Consider the following 21,317-nt stretch of genomic DNA (forward strand, 5'->3'; position numbering starts at 1 on the left):
TCAGCAAACATGGAAGAGAAGAGACTAACCAAGCGAGTAAATGTATGAAGATTGGTTGTATGAATGTGAGAGGATGGGGTGTAGGCAAGTTTGAGAGTGTATGCAAGGAGCTCAGCTAGTGGAGGTTTGACTTAGTCGGGCTCACTGAGACTCACCTGAGAGATGATGTACGATTGGAGGTATGTGAGTATGTTATGATTGGGAAGGGGTGTAAGACACAGGAAACACTGGGAGGAGGCATATCCCTACTCTACAAGAAAGAGAGGGGACTGGAAGTAGAGGAGACTGATGTGGGGGAGTGTACAAGTAATGAGGATGTGCTTGCAGTCAGAGTGGAATGCATGGATGGTCGTGGCAGACCAGAGAAGGTGGTACTGGTGGTAGCGTACATGACTGTCATGGGTGAAAGAGCAGAGAGGGAAAATAAGACAACTTCAGAAAGTTGTGAGAGAGCATGGAGAGGAGAGAGTACTATTATGGGTGACATGAATGCACATGTGGGAATACTGGGGGAACAGGTGAACAGGAATGGTGTAATGCTTGGGGAGTTTGTTAATGAACTGGAGCTGGAAAATCTGAATGTTAGTTTGGCCGAGAGGCGTGTGACTTGGAGTGCAAGAGAGCAGATCAAGATTGGATTGGATTGGCGGTGTGTACAAGTGGCTTTGCCTTGCTCTGTGAGTTTTGTGGTTTATTTTCTCTTTGCCCGTGTGCTGAAATACCCTGAAAATGGTGATGAGTGCGTGTGGTTCATGCGAGGAGAGTGTGGCGAACAGGCAAAGGGCTGTGGCTTGCGAGAGATGCATGGCCTGGTTCCATGTAGCCTGTGTGGGCATGAGGGAGGCAAACATGAAGGCGCTGGGGTTCGAGCTTCTAGTGTTCCTCTGCAGGGAATGCCTGAGCAAGAGCCTCAATGAGTGGAGGAACCAGGATGAAGAAAAAGAAGAGAGAATGGAGCAGAGCACCCAGATAAAAAAACCTGATGAAAGAGGCAGAAGCACAGACGACGAAGACTGAAGAGAGAAAAGACCAGCAAGAAGTGGTGAAAGTGGCCAGAACAGACAGACACCCAAGGAAGAAGAGAATGGTAATCAAGAAAGCCCCAGTAAGTGTCATTGGAGACAGCATGGTAAGGAAGACTCCCGACTTTGTGAGAAGGGAAATTAAGTGCACCAGCATGGGAGGTGCTAAGATCCAAGATGTCAAGAGGAAAGTCAAGGAAGAAGTGCAAGAAATGGAAGAGAGAAGCCTGCTAGTTATCCAAGGAGGAGGTAACAACTTAGTAAAGGCAGGTGCTGAAGAAACAGTAAAGGAAGTGATAGAAGCAGTGAGGGCAGCTTAAGAAAAGAAGATGTGTGTGGCCGTGGTGGGGGTTCTGCGGCGCCCACGGGAAGGAGTGCAGTACGAGAAGGTCAGAAGAGAAACGAACCACAAGATATGCATTGAACTCATGAAGGTCAAGATGGAATGGATGGCAGAGAAGAAGGGCAACATGAGCTTCCTAGACATGGATGGGATCCTTGACCAGGACAAATTCTTCGGGAGAGATGGGGTCCACCTCAACCATAATGGGAATGAGAGGCTGGGACGTCGACTGGCCAAGTGGATGAGGGTGAGGCAGGTGTGTTGTGTGGACAAGGCATGACGAGGAGGACCCACTGAAGAGAAGAGACTAACCAGGCAAGTAAATGTGTGAAGATTGGCTGTATGAATGTGAGAGGATGGGCTGTGGGCAAGTTTGAGGATGTATGCGAGGAGCTCAGGGAGTGGAGGTTCGACTTAGTTGGGCTCACTGAGACTCACCTGAGAGATGATGTATGAATGGAGGGATGCGAGTATGTTATGGTTGGAAAGGGGCGTAAGACACAGGAAACACTGGGAGGAGGTGTAGCCCTATTCTACAAGAAAGAAAGAGGACTGAAAGTAGAGGAGATTGATGTGGGGGAGTGTACAAGTAGTGAGGATGTGCTTGCAGTCAGAGTGGAATGCATGGATGGTCATGGCAAACCAGAGAAGGTGGTACTGGTGGTAGCATACATGACTGTCATGGGTGAAAGAGCAGAGAGGGAAAATAGGAGGAAGTATGACATACTTAAGAAAGTTGTGAGAGAGCATGGAGAGGAGAGAGTGCTAGTTATGGGTGACATGAATGCACATGTGGGAATTCTGGAGGAACAGGTGAACAGGAATGGTGAAATGCTTGGAGAGTTTCTTGATGAACTGGAGCTGAAAAATCTGAATGTTACTTTGGCTGAGGGATGTGTGACTTGGAGTGCAAGAGAGCAGGAATCGGCAATTGACTACATGTTGGTGAATGGAAGAATGCGTGAAATTGTGTTGCATGTGTGGATAGATGAGGATGGTTTGGTTGATATTGTGTCTGATCACAACATGCTGGTTGTGGAGTGGTTGATGCAGGGTGGGAATGAAGTGAAAGTGGCAAGTAAGAAAAAGAAGTGGAGACTGAGAGATGTAGGGTGGGAGAACTTTCAGGTTGATCTGAGTGAGAGAAGCTAGGACGACAAAAGTGTGCATGATGTGGAGCATCTGAATGAGAAACTGGTTGAGGACGTGAGGGGTGCTGCTGAAAACCAGATAGGGTTTGTGAGAGTAGGTAGAAGAAAGAATGTATGTAAACCATGGTGGAATGATAAAATCAGAGCGGCTAGGAAGGAGCGAAAGAGAATGAGTAGACAGTGTAGATGGCTGAGGAAAAAGAGGCATGAAAGCGATGAGGTAGAGAATGAGTATCAGAATGCATGGGCAGCGTATGTGAAGCAGCAGCGGTTGACAAGATGAATGATAATGAATGCTAAAGTGAAGAGTGAAAGGGAGAAAGATATGGAAGGTGGCCGTGAATGGTACAAGTTCGTGAGAGGTGAGAATATGTCAGGCAGTGTTGGTGTGGAGAGTCTAAAGTGGAGGGTGTAGTTTTAACAGAGAAGGAGGGAATCAGGGAGGCAATCAAAGGATTCTGGGAAGAAGTAGGAGGGGTAGGTGAGATGTTTAGTGTGAGAGAAGGATGTGTAACACTGGAGAGGAAGAAGGCAGATGAACTGGATGAAAGAATCAGTAGGGAGGAAGTGGAGAGGTGTATGAGAAGGCAGAAGAATGGCAAGGCAGCAGGTCCAGATGATATACCGTATGAGTTCTACAAGAATGGTGGGGAGGTAGTGATAGATAGAATGACTGAATTATTCAACCGAGTGGGATGAAGAGAGAGTGCCAAGAAAGTGGAATGAGAGCCGAGTGTGTCTGTTGCATAAGGGGGAATTTAAGAGTAAGAATGAGCTGAAGAACTACAGGCCAATTGCATTAGTGAATACAATAGGTAAAGTTTTCAGTGCAGTGTTGAATGAGAGACTGTGTAAATGGATTGAGAGAGCTGGAGTGCTTTGTGTAAAACAGAATGGTTGTCGTGGGGATAGGAAAGCTGAGGACAATATGTTTGTGGTGAATAAAATGATTGAGAAGAAAAAGAAGGATGGGGGTAAATTGTACTTAGGTTTTCTGGATATAGAGAAAGCTTATGAGAGAGTGAACAGAGGAATGCTAGGTAGAATCTTAGAAAAGATTGGATTGAGTGCAAAGATAGTTAACATAGTCAAAGTATGTATGTGGACACAAGAGCTAGATACAGACTAGGAGACATAGAAACAGACTGGGTGAAGAGTGAGAGAGGAGTTAGGCAGGGCTGTATATTGTCACCAATCCTTTTTAGCCTGTATACAGAGGAGCTAGCAGCCAGGATGAGAAGAATGAGTGTAGGGAATGCTAGCTGCTATGTACCGTTGGCTGCTATGTACCGGCTCCTACGTACCACTTGTTTGGCTTATATGTACCATTGTTGGGCTGCTATGTACTGGCTCTTATGTACCACTACTTTGGCTTGTATGCACCAAACAAGGCTGCTATGTACCAGATACCAAGTAAGGAAATAAAAACACACAAGGAGATAAAACACAAAACCATAAACATATTGAAATTGTATACATTTATTAAAAGCTGTGAAGCAATAAAATTCAGCAAGCTGCACATTGTTAATACAATGTTTGTTTTCATATTTCATCCAAACAACACAACCATAAACACAAAACCATAAATATGAGAATTGCATACAATAATTAAAAGTTGTCAAGCAATAGAATTTAGCAAGCTGCACATTGTTAATACAATGTTTGTTCTCATATTTCATCCAAACACAACCATAAACACAAAACCATAAACATATTAAAATTGTATGCAATAATTAAAAGTTGTCAAGCAATAAAATCAAGCAATAAACATATTAAAATTGCATACAATAATTAAAAGTTGTCAAGCAATAAAATCAAGCAATAAACATTAAAATTGTATACAATAATTAAAAGTTGTCAAGCAATAAAATCAAGCAATAAACATATTAAAATTGCATACAATAATTAAAAGTTGTCAAGCAATAAAATCAAGTAATAAACATATTAAAATTGCATACAATAATTAAAAGTTGTCAAGCAATAGAATTCAGCATGCTACATTGTTGATACATTCTTATTCATCTACATGATCCATTAGTTCGGCACAGAGGTTTAGAAAGTCTGATGTTGATATGAATTTGTTCTCATATTTCATCCAGAGGTCATCAAAGTCAATTTGCTTTTAGACAGCATGCTTCCTTTGGTATCTGTGCATTTTCTTTTGTTTAACTAGTTTTACAAGGATGGGAATTCTACTGGCTTCATCATGGAGAATACTAATTAAGAAGTACATGTTAATTGAATTGGTTTTTGCTACTCTGTTAATCGCATGGTGCCACCCTTCTACATCGTTGTTAGTCCGAACAGGGCGTTTGTGACAGCTCCAAGAATGTGGAGGATGCATCTCATTCCTGATCCATATTTTATTATAGTAAGTAATGAGATTTTTTAATCGTTGAGCAGGAAGTGGCTGGCTAGTGATATGGCGAAAAGCTGGCTCTATATGTGATGGAGGTAAGTTTGGCAGCGCCATTAACTGCTGAATGAATTGTCTTACAGCGAGTTGATTAATATAGGCATTTTGTAGATCTAGTGTTTTTACTCTTCGGTAGACTGCTTGGGCCCAGTGAAACCAGCAGCCATGAATGGAAGCCTCGGGAAGGCACACTCGCACTGCCGACCATTGTGCTTTCTCAAAATCCACAACAACCTCACAAACTGATGTTGGTGTTAACTCAGTGATTTTTCTTAGGACAGTTACGTAGTCCTTTTTCTTTCTTCTTGACATTAGGACAAAGCACAATGGAACCTGTTTCATAATTTCATCCTTCTTTATAAAACTGTGGACACTTAAAAGTTGAACAAAAGGGGTACGAACAAGTTTAAAAGTTCCGTCCACGTACCAAGTTTTAGACTTGGACATGTGTTGTAACTGAATAGACGTTGCAAATATGAGATGCCGTTGCCCATTTTCAAATAGATCAGCTTGAAGAAAGTCCTGGGGAACATGATCTCTGTTTAATTCAAAACTGGTATCTTCAGGGTGTTTTGGACGTTGTCCTTTTCTGGTGCGATTGGTGCATCTGACTAGAGTGTTTATATTTGGTAAGGGAACATCAGAATTTTCACAGCTTGAGAGTGCTTTCTTTATTATTTCCCCAGATAATGCAAATGGGCATTCCAAAGCTGACTTTTTAACGAAAGCTCGTGTTTATGCTTTGAGTTCAGCACCAGGATCCCCAGGATGTGTGTGTTGGTGGTGTCCACTTTTGAAGTTCATTGTTCCTACTTGCTGTGAAATTGTTGCATAGCACTTTTTACCGCGGTAGCTGCATATCCATGTTACTGATACAGACGACTCTCGCTTCCTGGTGTACGTAAAACCCAATGAATCAGCGAGGAGAGAGCTGCCGGAAACAATTTTGTAGGTCACAGGAGTGTCTGCAAGGATAGTTGTCGGTAACGCTTCATCAACTAATGAAGTTTCTGCAACTGGCGTGATGTTATCAATAGGAAGTATGATATTGAAGTCATTGGGTGTGTTGTTGATTGTTGCAGGCTGCTGTTCGACTGGGAAGGCATCAGAAGGATCATCGGCATCGGCACCTGAAACCACGTGAATGTAAAATGGTGTATTCCAAGTGCTATTTCTCGCAGAATATGTTGACGCATTCAAATGAAAGTGTGGACCCCCCCTCCCCACGCACACACACAGACCCAAGCCAGCTATATGGTCATTAACAACGGGCTTAGGAAAACAAAAAGATAATTATGAAAAAGATAATAGGAAAACAAAAAGATAATTATAATTGTACCTGAAACTTCCATCCAGTCAGGACAGTCTGGGCAACACCACATGAAAACTTGACCAGCTTTCAATCGTCTGTTTATATTCCGGTACTCAGATTGTGATATTTCTGTACCACATAAGCAGTGGCGCCACTTGTTGCATCCGTCACAGATAAGGGATTCCTGTCTAGGGCGAACACACAATCCACATCCTGAGCAAAGGGAAACCGCTGATGCCATGGTGGTATAAAAAAGGATGACTGAGAGTGCACGTCCACTGGAGTTAGGAAGTAAATGCTGAGCAGATCCACTAGTCTCGAAGGAGCCATGGTGGGGCTTCGAACCTTGTGCCTCTGTCCACTCTATCTGGCATAGAGTTCAGTAACTGTTCACCTCCAGCCATCAACAAGCTAGCTGAGCCACTGCTCAGCTAGCTTGTTGTTTTTTTTTTCTATGTTGTTGGGTAGTTAGGTAGGTTCAGAGTCCTCCACCGTTCTGGGTATAACTTTGTAATGGTTTATATTAACTTTGTAAAGTTTAATATTACAATTTACATTTCTTTAAATTATAATAATTCTGTAATCAAAGTTTCTTATTGCACTTTACATCTCTTTAAATTATATTCATTCATTGCATTTTTTCGTTTTAATTATCACTCTGTGGTGATAAGGTACTTATGTGTTAATACTATCTGATTTACATAGCAGCCATGCATGGTACATAGCAGCCAGATACATAGCAGCCATGCATGGTACATAGCAGCCAGGGATGGTACATAGAAGCCGGTGGTACATAACAGCCAACGGTACATAGACGCCTGTTCCCAGTGTAGGGGTAAGTGTGGGGAATGATAAAGCATGTGTGCTCCTTTATGCAGATGACGTAGTTGTTATGAGTGAATCGATAGATGAGCTTCAAAGTTTGTTGGATGTGGTGGATGGCTATGGTAAAGACTTAAGAGTAAGGTTTAGCAGTGAGAAAAGGAAGGTAATGATTGTGAATAGGTCAGAGGATGAAGGTAATATGGTATGGAGACTTGGAGAGAATGAGTTGAAACAGGTGCAAGAATACAAGTACTTAGGGATGTGGATGAGTCCTAGTGGAAGTGGAAAGGCAAAGAATGAAAAGATAAGTATGGCAAACCAGTGAGTAGGTCGATTGAGAAGCGCGGCAAGGATGAAAGCAAGTATGATGTGTTGAGAGAAGTGTGGAAGAGTGTGGCTGTGTCAAGTATAATGTATGGTATGGATGTGATTGCGTGGAATGAAACTGAAATTGATAAGTTAGAAGTGGGCCAGAATAGAGTAGCAAGGATAGCACTGAGTGCACCGAGGTGCACAGCAGTTGAAGCCTTGAGAGGTGACATGGGATGGAGCACCTTTAGGGAAAGACTCACAAAAGCCACACTTAGGTACAAGATTAGGCTTGAGAGAATGGATGATGCAAGAATAGCAAGGAAGGTGTACCTGTGGAATGAAAGTGGAAGCAAATGGAGCAAGAGATCCATGAGAATAACAGACAGGAATGGATTGCAAGTTGTGTGGGCGATAAGAATGGCTGGGAGGAATCAAAATGAGCGTGAATGGGTGGTAACAAGAGGAGACAGAGTGGGAGCCGAATGGGATGTGAGAAAATGGAAGAATGAGATAGACAAAGAAGTGAAATATGTGGGATTGAATGAATGGAAGAATGAGATGGAAAGAAAGAAGACCCTGGAATGGTACAAGGAGAAAGAGGCCCCGAGGTATGAAAGGTGGTATGATGGAAGCTTGGGCGGTGATCTTCTCTTCCGAGCGAAGGCACAGTGTATGGATGTGAATGCAAGGAGTTACAGGTGATCTGAGTCCGGCAGCAAAGTGTGCCAGATGTGTGACATGGGAGAGGATGAGACGGTGGAACATGTGGTGCTGGAGTGTGTGAAGTATGCCAGAGACAGGAATGAGATGATGCAAGTGATACTGACTGAGTTAGGGCATGATAGGAATGAAAGAGTGGAGAAGGCAGGAAAGTAATGGATGGTGTTGTTGCTGGGTTTGTGTAGAGAGGATGATTGAGGCGGTGAAAGAGTTTCTGGAGAGAATGTGGGGTACCAGATGTATGAACAATTAGGATAGAGAATGCTGTTCGTTTCTCCTTTTTTTCCCCCCTTCTACAGGAGTTGCCGATCCAAAGGCCTGGCCTCAGGAGTTATCCTGTGCCACCTGTACCATCAAGATCAAGATCAAGACCCTGCTACAGGAAAATAGTAAGGCTCGAGAAAGATTTGCTAAATTGAGAGTAAGGACAGCCCATAATCTGCTGGCGCTCCAGCCCATCTTGTAAGTAGGTTAGCAGAGTAAATTGTTGAGAAGGGGCTAGGTTGTGTGCCATGTGCTGAGACGATATAATACTTGAAGAATTTCTGTGTGTGGTGTAAAATTAGTCTGCATAATTGCAGTTTCCCCCAATAAACCGCACGTAAGTATGAAGTGACTCACGGTCTAGATCACACTGCTAGGAGCATTTCTAACCCCACATTACCTTGTCGCAAACGAATAATAAGGTTCGGTAGGTTAAGTAAGGTTAGGTTAGGTTGGGTTAGGATAGGTCAGGTTAGGATAGGTTGGGTTAGGATAGGTAAGGTTAGGTTAGGATAGGTTAGGATGGAAAAGGTTAGACAAGGTGGTAATTGTCTAGAGTCCTTACCGGGCCTTATTACTGGTCTATTCACTTCAATTCTTTTACACATACCTTCACATGCACCTAAAACATCATTTTAAAGTGGGGGACAAATGCCCCCTTCCCTCTAGTCCAGCAAAATTGGGGACATGTGGGAAGGCGGGGTTTTTGGGTGGGGGAGACATAAATCAGCGAGCGATTTTCGGCCAGGTTAGGTTAGGTTAGGTTAGGTTAGGTTAGGTTAGGTTAACCTAACCTAGGTTAGGTTAGGTTAGGTTAGGTTAACCTAACCTAACCTAACCTAACCTAACCTATCCTAACCTAACCTAACCTAACCTAACCTAACCTGGCCGAAAATCGCTCGCTGATTTATGTCTCCCCCACCCAAAAACCCCGCCTTCCCACATGTCCCCAATTTTGCTGGACTAGAGGGAAGGGGGCATTTGTCCCCCACTTTAAAATGATGTTTTAGGTGCATGTGAAGGTATGTGTAAAAGAATTGAAGTGAATAGACCAGTAATAAGGCCCGGTAAGGACTCTAGACAATTACCGACAAGGTTAGGTAAGGTTAGGTTAGGTTAGGTTATCTTAGCTTTCTGGTTGTGTTTGAATACACTAATGATGGGGTTTCAAGGTGAGCACAGCCCCCTCGTTATAATAGGTTTTTGGTTTGCTACATTTAGGAAATTTCCTTGACTTCTAGGGAAATTTCCCTACATTTTCAAAGTCTATATATCACTCGTATGTGCCCCCCACCAAAAAAAAAAAAAAAACCCGGTTCCCCACTGGCCCCCAAGCTAGAAATGCTCCAAACAGGGAGATGTAGACCCTGCAAAGGTTATGTATGGTGTATTGATTGAAACTACAATAATATCAAAGCAACAATTGAGTCACAAGGAATGGCATCATCAGACAAGGAATTCCAAATATTGATACATCTTATGCTGAAGAATCTGTGTTGGCATTCAACTGATGTGTGGGGCATGGCCACCTTAAATCTATGGCCTTTCATGTGGTTTAGTGGAGAGAGAAAGAAGAGATTCTGTGGTACAATAGAGAACTAGTTGTGGAAAATTTTTTAGCATTTTATTAAATCAGTTTTTATCAGTCTACCTCTGACAGAATACAGGTTCAGATTTTTTAACTGATCTGAATAGTTTAGTTCTGATAGGCCAGAGATTTGCTTGGTCCACCTATGTTGTATGGATTCAAGGAGTCTCAGATCACCTAAGTACTCTGTATTCCATACAGTGAAGCTGAACTCCAACAATGGTCTGATATCTGATTTGAATAGTGATCATGAAATCTTTATCTTGATAGAGTGTGGATCTCAGTAAGTTATTTGCCATGCCTGCTGCTTTCTTGACAGTGATTGTGATGTGGGGAGTGGAATTTCAGGGAGCTGTGTACCATGATACCTAGGTCTTTGTGTGTAGTGTTATTCATGTGGTAGTGTTGGAGTGGGCCTGTGCTGTTCCAATCTACTGAGTCTCTTTGGCAGTGAAGTTCTCCACACTTGTTAAGATTAAAGCACAGACCCCAAGAGTCAGCAACTTTGTAAACTGTGTCAATGTCTCTTTGACAGGTGCTTGTGTCTACAACTAGAGGAGCAGAAATCAAGACCTAGCCTGAGGTAGATTTTCATATCATCAGCGAGAAATTTAAATTTCGAATGAATATATGATAGCAGGAAATTGGGATCACCTGAAGATCCGCCACCCCAGCCGCACTTGGGGTGGCAGATCTTCAGGTGAGACAATCTGGGGTGGCGGATCTTCAGGTGATCCCATACTTTTAATGAAGTAAACTTTTTTCTGCATTTTTTATATCCACTCAGTTTTTTAATGCGTTCATGTTGTTAGGTTAGGTTAGGTTAGGTTAGGTTAACCTAACCTAACCTAACCTAACCTAACCTAACCTAACCAAGTGAGAGAGTCTGGGGTGGCAGATCTTCAGGTGAGACAATCTGGGGTGGCGGATCTTCAGGTGAGACAATCTGGGGTGGCGGATCTTCAGGTGATCCCTGTGGGGTGGCGGATCTTCAGGTGTTCCGGAAATTGATACATACCAGAAACAGTAATGGGCTGAGGACTGAGCCCTGGGGCACTCCACTGAGAACAGCCCTGGAGGAGCTCATGCAGCCTCAAATGAGACATACAGAGACTTGCATGTCAGTCTGTTAGAAATTCTGGATTAATCTGGATATCACATCCGTGTTACATACAAGCATGAAACTCACATGTCATGGAGAAAGGTTCGGTGTTCTTGCTGTAAATGTAAAAAAGTTGGGGGAGGGCACATGTCTAGTATGGCTGTAGTACCACTCAAGAGAGTGGAGAAATTTGATATTTTCTAAGTCCAGCGAGCTCAGCACCAGTCAAGAGTAAACAATGAAATCGTTTTCTTTTCTTTATAACTGGGATTTGTGGGTAGTGGCATATTAGGATTTCACAGTATCTATACAGCTGATCTCTCCAATCACACACTGCCACTCGTGAGGCCATTACTGAGGCCACCATTTGCGATTTTCTATGGTAAGTTCAGTCACACTCTTCATTTGTTTTAGAGACGTGTCAGGCGTTCTGATAGAGGCTCACTGTCATTTGTTAATATGGTTACCCAGTGGAGGGAGGTGAAGCAAGCTGTGCCAGTGTTCAGCAGGAAAAAAGTCACTATATGAGATATTTACCTTCAGCACTGGTTAAGATGTGATATATTAACATAAGGAAGAGGTTCCATGTGTTTATTAAGGAAGCCTCTAAACTGTGCCCACATCCATTGCCACACCATACCAGTAAGGCACAACGGTATAATTTTTTGAGGTACCTCGTTAGGTTAGGTTATGCTAGGTTAGGTCAGATTAGGTTAGGTTATGCTAGGTTAGGTTAATGTCCCTGCAGGTGGGGTCCAGCAGGGACACAGTCCCACTGGGTAGGTTAGGTTATGCTAGGTTAGGTTAATGTTCAAGCAGGGGGGATAGTCTACGGGCTAGGATAGGTTAGGGAAATTTAAAATATTTAGTTAAATTTTCTTAGATTCTTGAATGCCCTTATTTCACTTATTTTCATCCCCCCCTCCAAAACCCCTGATTTCCCACCGCCCCCAAAGCTTGTTTGAGGGGTTAGGAGGGATTGGGGGGAATGGGGGATGGACTTATCAAGAAGTACCAAACTTAGTGATCCAGGACAGAAGGGAGCTGTGAATCTCCAGTGGCCTTAGTTTGTTAATGAGTAGTGAGTGGTTAACAACATTAAAGGCCTTGCTGAAGTCAAATAAGACAACATCCATTATGAATGTGGCATCCAACCATGCAGTGACATTGTTGTACACAAGTAACAAATGATCGTCAACTGTTCTACCATGATGGAATCCATACTGGTCATTGGATAATATATCATTAGAGTCGAGAAAATTTTATAGTGCTTCTGCAATAAAGTGATCTAAAGTTTTGCAGCAGACGGAGGTCAGGCTGATTAGCTGGTAGTTCAAAGGGTACTATATATGGAGAGCCTTTCTTAAATAGGGAGATAATAGTGGATTTTTTCCATTCTTGAAGTAGCTAACCACAAGAAAGAAACTTGAAATATCATGCATGAAGGAAGAGCCAGAGATGGGCAAGATTTCAAGAGGTTGGGGTGTAAGCCATCAGGTCCTATGCTGGGGTATGGGTCTAGCGCTTTGAGCTCTTTCCAGACTTCCTGCAGAGTTGGAGTGATACTCAAGAACACCCTCAAAGGTTTGATGAGGGGGGGGGGAGAATTACTGACATGGCTTGAATAGACTGAACAAAAGTGAGTTGAAAAGGTGTCAGCCATCTGTGTAGTCTGAAGTTAAGTCCCTGAAGTCCAACCTCAAGGGGCCCATAGAAGGCATCCCAAGTTTTTCCCTCCTGATATACTAGTGAAATGGCTTTGAAGAGGTCTGCAGCATTAAGATCAGTGACTTTTCATGTTCGATTTGCTGGTTATTAAAGTAGTTACAGAATCTGTCACTCATAGTATTTTAGCGAGCCAGGGCTGGTATAGCTTGTGGGGACTATCTGCTGAGATTACTTCTTGAGAGTTTGTAAGCTTGTCTGGCTTTTCTGTGGGAGTTTTCAAGACCTTGGGTGGTGATCTAGGGTTGGTTAGGGGTGTGTAAGGCATATTTGGTTCATACTTGTTGATTAACCCCTAAACAGTGGTGATCATCTATGTAGGCACAACCTAGTGAGCCGGCTCGCTCGCATTGGTAATCATCTATTAAGGCATGATTTTTTACACCCAGAGTTTTGAATTCAGATGTCTTATTTTCCTCTGAGATGTTCTGGAGACGTGGCAACTAAATCGCTGGGGAGACGAGGGATTTTCTCCAGATATAGAGGTCTCAGGCATGATTTATGGAGCTATGGAGGTGTCTGGCAACTCATATGATGTGCTAGGTGGATTGGGTGCTTTCTATGTGCTTTTCCGCCACAAATCCCACAGTACGGCAGTTTTGAGGTTTTTGTGTGTGTGAGTGTTATTATTATTATTATTATTATTATTATTATTATTATTATTATTATTATTGTTATTATTATTATTATAATTATTATTATTATTATTATTTCAATAATGTTGAGAGAGAGAGAGGGAGAGAGAGAGAGAGAGAGAGAGAGAGAGAGAGAGAGAGAGAGAGAGAGAGAGAGAGAGAGAGAGAGAGAGAGAGAGCGCATTATGAACCTGCAGCTAGATTTTATGAATACTACTGTAGGTTTGCAATGGATGAATACCTGCTTACTTAGCTAAGTGAGTTTTAGTCACACTGAAAAAGTGTTACCAGAATCTGGGCCGGGGACCCAATTCACATGTATCCCACCAAACATTTTCCCCAAACTCTGCCCTTTTGAAAGTGGTTTCATTTAGTAGTTAGATTTTTATTAAAAACAGGCAACAGCAGAATTATAGTTCAAAAGTAATTATTTGTGATTGTAAAGAAAACAGTTGAAATTCATTAGATGATCAAACCAATGATTGCTTCTACAATTTTGCAGAATCAGTTTTTTTTATATGAAGTCACTTGGATATCAAAATAAATTTTGAAATGGATGTTTGTTGTAAATCAATTTTTTTTTTTATTCCATTCTCTCTCTCTCTCTCTCTCTCTCTCTCTCTCTCTCTCTCTCTCTCTCTCTCTCTCTCTCTCTCTCTCTCTCTCTCTCTCTCTCTCTCTCTCTCTCTCTCTCTCTCTCTCTCTCTCTCTCTCTCTCTCTCTTCTCTCTCTCTCTCTCTCGTATAATATATATATATATATATATATATATAGTATATATATATGTATTATATATATATATATATATATATATATATATATATATATATATATATATATATATATATATATATATATATATATATATATATATATATATATATATATATATATATATATATATATATATATATATATATATATATATATATATATATATATATATATATATATATATATATATATATATATATATATATATATATATATATATATATATATATATATATATATATATATATATATATATATATATATATATATATATATATATATATATATATATATATATATATATATCATATAATGTATGAGGCATTCAGTTACATAGTGATGTAAGTGCCAAAATCTAAAAGTGGAGAGAAATGCAGTTAGTTTGGCAATGTGCAGAATGCAATAATTTTTTTTATTGGAATAAGCTAGGAAGCTCTAGTTTGTTTTAAATTGAAGCCCAATGACTTTGCTTTCTATTCAGCACTAAAACATTAAACATTACGCAACACATTATGAATGATGCAACATTAACTGCATTTTTCTCCATTTTTTTAGTACACATTTAGAGAAAAAACATCTAAACACACCCCAGGTCACCTCATTTCATATTTTTTCAAATCATGCTATTTTATAAGTGTGTGTGTGTGTGTGTGTGTGTGTGCGTGTGTGTGTGTGTGTGTGTGTGTGTGTGTGTGTGTGTGTGTGTGTGGAGTGAGTGTATTTACCAAGTTGTACTTATCTAGTTTTATAATACAGGGTTTGAGCAGGGCTTATAGTGTTCTGCCTCTACATCTGTATTTATCCAGCATTTCCTTAAATTTTTGCATGTTTGCTGCTGTAACAACCTCTTCATTTTGGCCATTCCAGATATCCACAGTTCTATGTGGAAAACTGTACTTCTTTAATATCTCTCAAACACTGCCTCTTCCTGATCTTCTTTGAGTTTCCTCTTGTCCATCCAACTTCATCTTCTTTCAGCAACACCAGGTCCTGCTTGTCCATCTTCTCAATGTTGTTTACTATTTTATACATCATTATTAGGTCTCCTCTTTCTCTCCTAACTTGCAAAGTTGGCAGTCCCATTTCCATCAACCTCTCTTCATATGTTCAGCTCTGGTACCATTTTTTGTAGCTGCCCTCTGAATTCTTTCCAACTTCTTTATATCTTTCTTCATATGTGAAGACCACACCATTGCTGCATATTCCAGCCTGGGACAGAGCATAGTGGCTGTAATTTTTTTCATCATAGTCTTATCCATGTAATGAAATGCCACTCTACTATTTGTTAACATCCTGTACATCAAGCCAAATATCTCATTTATATGCTGTTCTTGGGTCAGGGTATCTTAAATAACCATTCCTAGGCCTTTCTCCTCATTGGTCCTCATTATTCCTTTCTTCCCCATTTTTATAGTCCCATGCAGGTCTTCTTTTACTCTTTCCCATTTCCATCACATGGCATTTCTTAGCATTGAATTCCAATTTCCACCTCTTGCTCCACCCATAAATCTTGTCAATATCTCTTTGCAACTCCATACAATCAACATGGCTCTTTATTACTCTTAATAATTTTGCATCATCACCAAACAGATTAATATAACTGGTCACACCCTCCTGCATATCATTGATGTATATTTGGAACATAATGGGTGCTAACATTGACCCCTGTGGTACTCTGCTTGTTACATTACTCCAACCTGAACAGGTGTCCCTGATCACAGTTCTTATTTCTCTATCCTTTAAGTAATCTCTCATTCATTTCAGTATTGTCCCACTCAGTCCTCCTATATGTTCCATTTCCACAATAGTCTTTTATGCAGGACTTTATCAAAAGCTTTTTTGATGTCCAAGTACACTGTATCTACTCACCCATCTCTGTTTTGTACTTCCTCTATTACTCTTGTTTAGAAACTTAGTAAATTTGTCACACATGACCTTCCTTTTCTGAAACCAAATTGACTATTTGTTATAACTTTGCTTTCTTCCAAATATTTCATCCACTTTTTCTTGATCACTATTTCACAGATCTTGCCCACAACACTAGTTAGTGACACCGGTCTATAATTTAGTGGCTCAGTCCTCTTTCCTCCTTTGTGTATTGGCACTATATTTACTCTCTTCCACTCTCTTGGTACTCTTCCCTCTATCAATGAGCTGTTAATCACATCCCAAATTGGTTCCACCACTTGTTCTCTACATTCCTTTAGTGTCCAACCTGACACTCCATCAGACCCCAATGCATTCTTGACATCCAACTTCTCTAACAATTTGCCAATTTCATGTTTTTGCACCAAGGCTTTCTGTAACCATCGACTCCCCCTCCCCCCACACACACACTTTGGTTTTGTAACATCCGCCTCTACATTGAACACAGACCTGAAACTCTCATTCATAATTTCACTCATCTCTTCTACTGTTTGATATATCCTTTCTCCCTTTACTATCTTGTTAGTGGTCTCTCTGCTTGTCATCTTTCCATTGATATATCTGTAAAAAAAAGCTTGGGCCTCTTCACATTTCTGTACCATTTCTTTTCAAATTGTTTCTCCTCTTCTCTCTTATTCTAGCATACTCATTCCTTGCCTCCTTATACTGATCTCTATTATTCTAATATCTTTGCTTCAGTTTCTTCCAAGCTATGAGTATATCATTTCCTTTCTTAGCTTCTGGCAATATACCAAATATGTTTGCTCCTCCTTACTTCATATACAGGTACATACTTCTGCACACCCTCATTGTACTTCTTCAGGAATGTTTTGTGTTTCTCTTGCACTGTCTTGACTTCCATAAGTCCCTTCCAGTCAATACTCCCAAAGAATTTCCTTAACTCTGCAAAATTTGTCTTTGCATGATTTAATCTCCCATTCTTATAATCATCTTTACATGCTAGAACTTCCCAGTCTTGCAGTACCACTTCTAACATCACATGGTCACTTTTTCCCATTGGACTTAAGCATTTAATGGTTGGACTGAGCTCCATTTTTTTTTTTTTTTTTATTTAGTGAGCACCAGGTCTAGCATAGATGGTTCCTCCTCCCCTCTGTATCTTTTAAATTCCTCCACCCATTGGTCCATTGTATTCACCATAGCATTTCTTCACTCCACGGTCCAGCATTTCCATTAACTTCCATCTCCCAGCTTACATTTTTTTTTTTTTTTTTTTTTTTTTTTTTTTTTTTTTTTTTTATGTAGGAAGGATACTGGCCAAGGGCAACAAAAATCTAATAAAAAAAATGCCCACTGAAATGCCAGTCCCTTAAAAGGGTCAGAGCAGTGGTCAAAAATTGGTGGATAAGTGTCTTGAAACCTCCCTCTTGAAGCAATTCAAGTCATAGGAAGGTGGAAATACAGAAGCAGGCAAGGAGTTCCAGAGTTTACCAGAGAAAGGGATGAATGATTGAGAATACTGGTTAACTCTTGCGTTAGAGAGGTGGACAGAATAGGGGTGAGAGAAAGAAGAAAGTCTTGTGCAGCGAGGCCGCGGAAGGAGGGGAGGCATGCAGTTAGCAAGATCAGAAGAGCAGTTGGCATGAAAATAGCGGTAGAAGACAGCTAGATATGCAACATTGCGGCGGTGAGAGAGGGGCTGAAGACAGTCAGTTAGAGGAGAGGAGTTGATGAGACGAAAAGCTTTTGATTCCACCCTGTCTAGAAGAGCAGTATGAGTGGAACCCCCCCAGACATGTGAAGCATACTCCATACATGGACGGATAAGGCCCTTGTACAGAGTTAGCAGCTGGGGGGGTGAGAAAAACTGGCGGAGACGTCTCAGAACACCTAACTTCATAGAAGCTGTTTTAGCTAGAGATGAGATGTGAAGTTTCCAGTTCAGATTATAAGTAAAGGACAGACCGAGGATGTTCAGTGTAGAAGAGGGGGACAGTTGAGTGTCATTGAAGAAGAGGGGATAGTTGTCTGGAAGATTGTGTCGAGTTGATAGATGGAGGAATTGAGTTTTTGAGGCATTGAACAATACCAAGTTTGCCCTGCCCCAATCAGAAATTTTAGAAAGATCAGAAGTCAGGCGTTCTGTGGCTTCCCTGCGTGATATGTTTACCTCCTGAAGGGTTGGACGTCTATGAAAAGACGTGGAAAAGTGCAGGGTGGTATCATCAGCATAGGAGTGGATAGGACAAGAAGTTTGATTTAGAAGATCATTAATGAATAATAAGAAGAGAGTGGGTGACAGGACAGAACCCTGAGGAACACCACTGTTAATAGATTTAGGAGAAGAACAGTGACCGTCTACCACAGCAGCAATAGAACGGTCAGAAAGGAAACTTGAGATGAAGTTACAGAGAGAAGGATAGAAACCGTAGGAGGGTAGATTGGAAATCAAAGCTTTGTGCCAGACTCTATCAAAAGCTTTTGATATGTCCAAGGCAACAGCAAAAGTTTCACCAAAGTCTCTAAAAGAGGATGACCAAGACTCAGTAAGGAAAGCCAGAAGATCACCAGTAGAGCGGCCTTGACGGAACCCATACTGGCGATCAGATAGAAGGTTGTGAAGTGATAGATGTTTAAGAATCTTCCTGTTGAGGATAGATTCAAAAACTTTAGATAAGCAGGAAATTAAAGCAATAGGACGGTAGTTTGAGGGATTAGAGCGGTCACCCTTTTTAGGAACAGGTTGAATGTAGGCAAACTTCCAGCAAGAAGGAAAGGTAGATGTTGACAGACAGAGCTGAAAGAGTTTGACTAGTCAAGGTGCAAGCACGGAGGCACAGTTTCGGAGAACAATAGGAGGGACCCCATCAGGTCCATAAGCCTTCCGAGGGTTTAGGCCAGCGAGGGCATGGAAAACATCATTACGAAGAATTTTAATATGTGGCATGAAGTAGTCAGAGGGTGGAGGAGAGGGAGGAACAAGCCCAGAATCGTCCAAGGTAGAGTTTTTAGCAAAGGTTTGAGCAAAGAGTTCAGCTTTAGAAATAGATGTGATAGCAGTGGTGCCATCTGGTTGAAGTAGAGGAGGGAAGAAGAAGAAGCAAAGTTATTGGAGATATTTTTGGCTAGATGCCAGAAATCACGAGGGGAGTTAGATCTTGAAAGGTTTTGACATTTTCTGTTAATGAAGGAGTTTTTGGCTAGTTGGAGAACAGACTTGGCATGGTTCCGGGCAGAAATATAAAGTGCATGAGATTCTGGTGAAGGAAGGCTTAAGTACCTTTTGTGGGCCACCTCTCTATCATGTATAGCACGAGAACAAGCTGTGTTAAACCAAGGTTTAGAAGGTTTAGGACGAGAAAAAGAGTGAGGAATGTACGCCTCCATGCCAGACACTATCACCTCTGTTATGCGCTCAGCACACAAAGACGGGTCTCTGACACGAAAGCAGTAGTCATTCCAAGGAAAATCAGCAAAATACCTCCTCAGGTCCCCCCAACTAGCAGAGGCAAAACGCCAGAGGCACCTTCGCTTAGGGGGATCCTGAGGAGGGATTGGAGTGATAGGACAAGATAAAGATATGAGATTGTGATCGGAGGAGCCCAACGGAGAAGAAAGGGTGACAGCATAAGCAGAAGGATTAGAGGTCAGGAAGAGGTCAAGAATGTTGGGCGTATCTCCAAGACGGTCAGGAATACGAGTAGGGTGTTGCACCAATTGCTCTAGGTCATGGAGGATAGCAAAGTTGTAGGCTAGTTCACCAGGATGGTCAGTGAAGGGAGAGGAAAGCCAAAGCTGGTGGTGAACATTGAAGTCTCCAAGAATGGAGATCTCTGCAAAAGGGAAGAGGGTCAGAATGTGCTCCACTTTGGAAGTTAAGTAGTCAAAGAATTTCTTATAGTCAGAGGAGTTAGGAGAGAGGTATACAGCACAGATAAATTTAGTATGAGAATGACTCTGTAGTCGTAGCCAGATGGTGGAAAACTCGGAAGATTCAAGAGGGTGGGCACGAGAGCAGGTTAAGTCATTGCGCACGTAAACGCAGCATCCAGCTTTGGATTGAAAATGAGGATAGAGAAAGTAGGAGGGAACAGAAAAGGGGCTACTGTCAGTTGCCTCAGACACCTGAGTTTCAGTGAGGAAAAGAAGATGAGGTTTAGAAGAGGAGAGGTGGTGTTAAAGTCTCCCACTAGTAATATTTTACTGTCTTTACTTATCATGGTTTAGGCACTTCAACACTTCCTTTTACATTTCCTTGTGATCCTCCAGCCTCCATGTATTAGTCTTCGGTGGCACATACATTAATAAGATCCTCCTTTCTCTTCCACTGGTCCTGATTGTTATACCTATGACCTCCACCATGCCATCTCCATATTACACTTGTTCCACATATATATCATCTTGAACCATTATCAGTACTCTTCCTCCTTCTCTTCCCTTTCTATCTCTCCTGCAATAACCATATCCCTCTTCCTTAAGTGGACTTCCTCTTTTAACTTTGTCTTCGTTAGGCACAACACATCTGGTCTACTTTCCTTTAGTTAATCTCTCACTTCCAGTACACCTGAAAGTAACTCATCTGTGTTTGTATACATTTCTTTTAATGTACTACTCCTCCCACTACTTGTAATTTCTCGGAGTGCTGCTGTGGTTCTTTCATTTCTTATTCCCTTTCCCAAATATACCATTTCCTTAGTCTCATATCTAGTACCATCCAATAAAATTTCCTCTTCTTGGTTTCTGTCCTCTCTCTTTTTTTTTTTTTTTTTTGCTTTATTTCTCAGATCCCTCTTTTTCCCTTTCTTCCAAGTTCATATCTTTTTACCCAAATGTTCCTGTATTTCAAACTTTCAGCCAGCTTCCCAGTTCTCGCTAGGATCTCCTCTACTGCGACTTGGGATCTCATTCTCATTTTTAATGGTCTTTTACCTCCCGTACTATATTTTCCTATTCTATATGCTTCTTTCACTTCTCATTCCAGTCCCTGTTCCTCATCTTGGACTATTGTAATAATTTTCCTTACCAACTCCTTCCCTCTCTCTCACTAACTTAACTGGGTTTTTCTTCTCTTGAAGTCCAAAAAAGACAATGCATTTCTTCTTATCTACTGTGTCTCATCAAAACCTCTTTTTCTTGAATTACCTGAATTACTGTGTCCTTGGTCTTTTCCTGTATTTGTTTTTTAACCACCTCTGTGAAGTTGACTTTTTCATCCTCATATTCTTTCTTCCAGGCATTTCT

The 21,317-nt window shown here is 41.3% G+C and overlaps 1 protein-coding gene across 1 annotated transcript in view; it reads left to right on the top strand.

The window, feature by feature from the left end:
• The first annotated feature begins 6,572 nt into the window (after positions 1-6,572).
• The window catches only part of LOC135114417 (uncharacterized), a 92,459-nt gene continuing 77,714 nt past the window's right edge, over positions 6,573-21,317 (top strand). The window contains exons 1-4 of the mRNA XM_064030320.1: positions 6,573-6,614; positions 7,025-7,079; positions 8,401-8,563; positions 10,489-10,536. Of these exons, the coding sequence (XP_063886390.1) occupies positions 6,573-6,614; positions 7,025-7,079; positions 8,401-8,563; positions 10,489-10,536 (308 nt within the window). The remainder of the gene's footprint in view (positions 6,615-7,024; positions 7,080-8,400; positions 8,564-10,488; positions 10,537-21,317) is intronic.

This window comes from Scylla paramamosain, chromosome 27, assembly GCF_035594125.1.
Source record: "Scylla paramamosain isolate STU-SP2022 chromosome 27, ASM3559412v1, whole genome shotgun sequence".
In the NCBI taxonomy this organism is placed as follows: domain Eukaryota; kingdom Metazoa; phylum Arthropoda; class Malacostraca; order Decapoda; family Portunidae; genus Scylla; species Scylla paramamosain.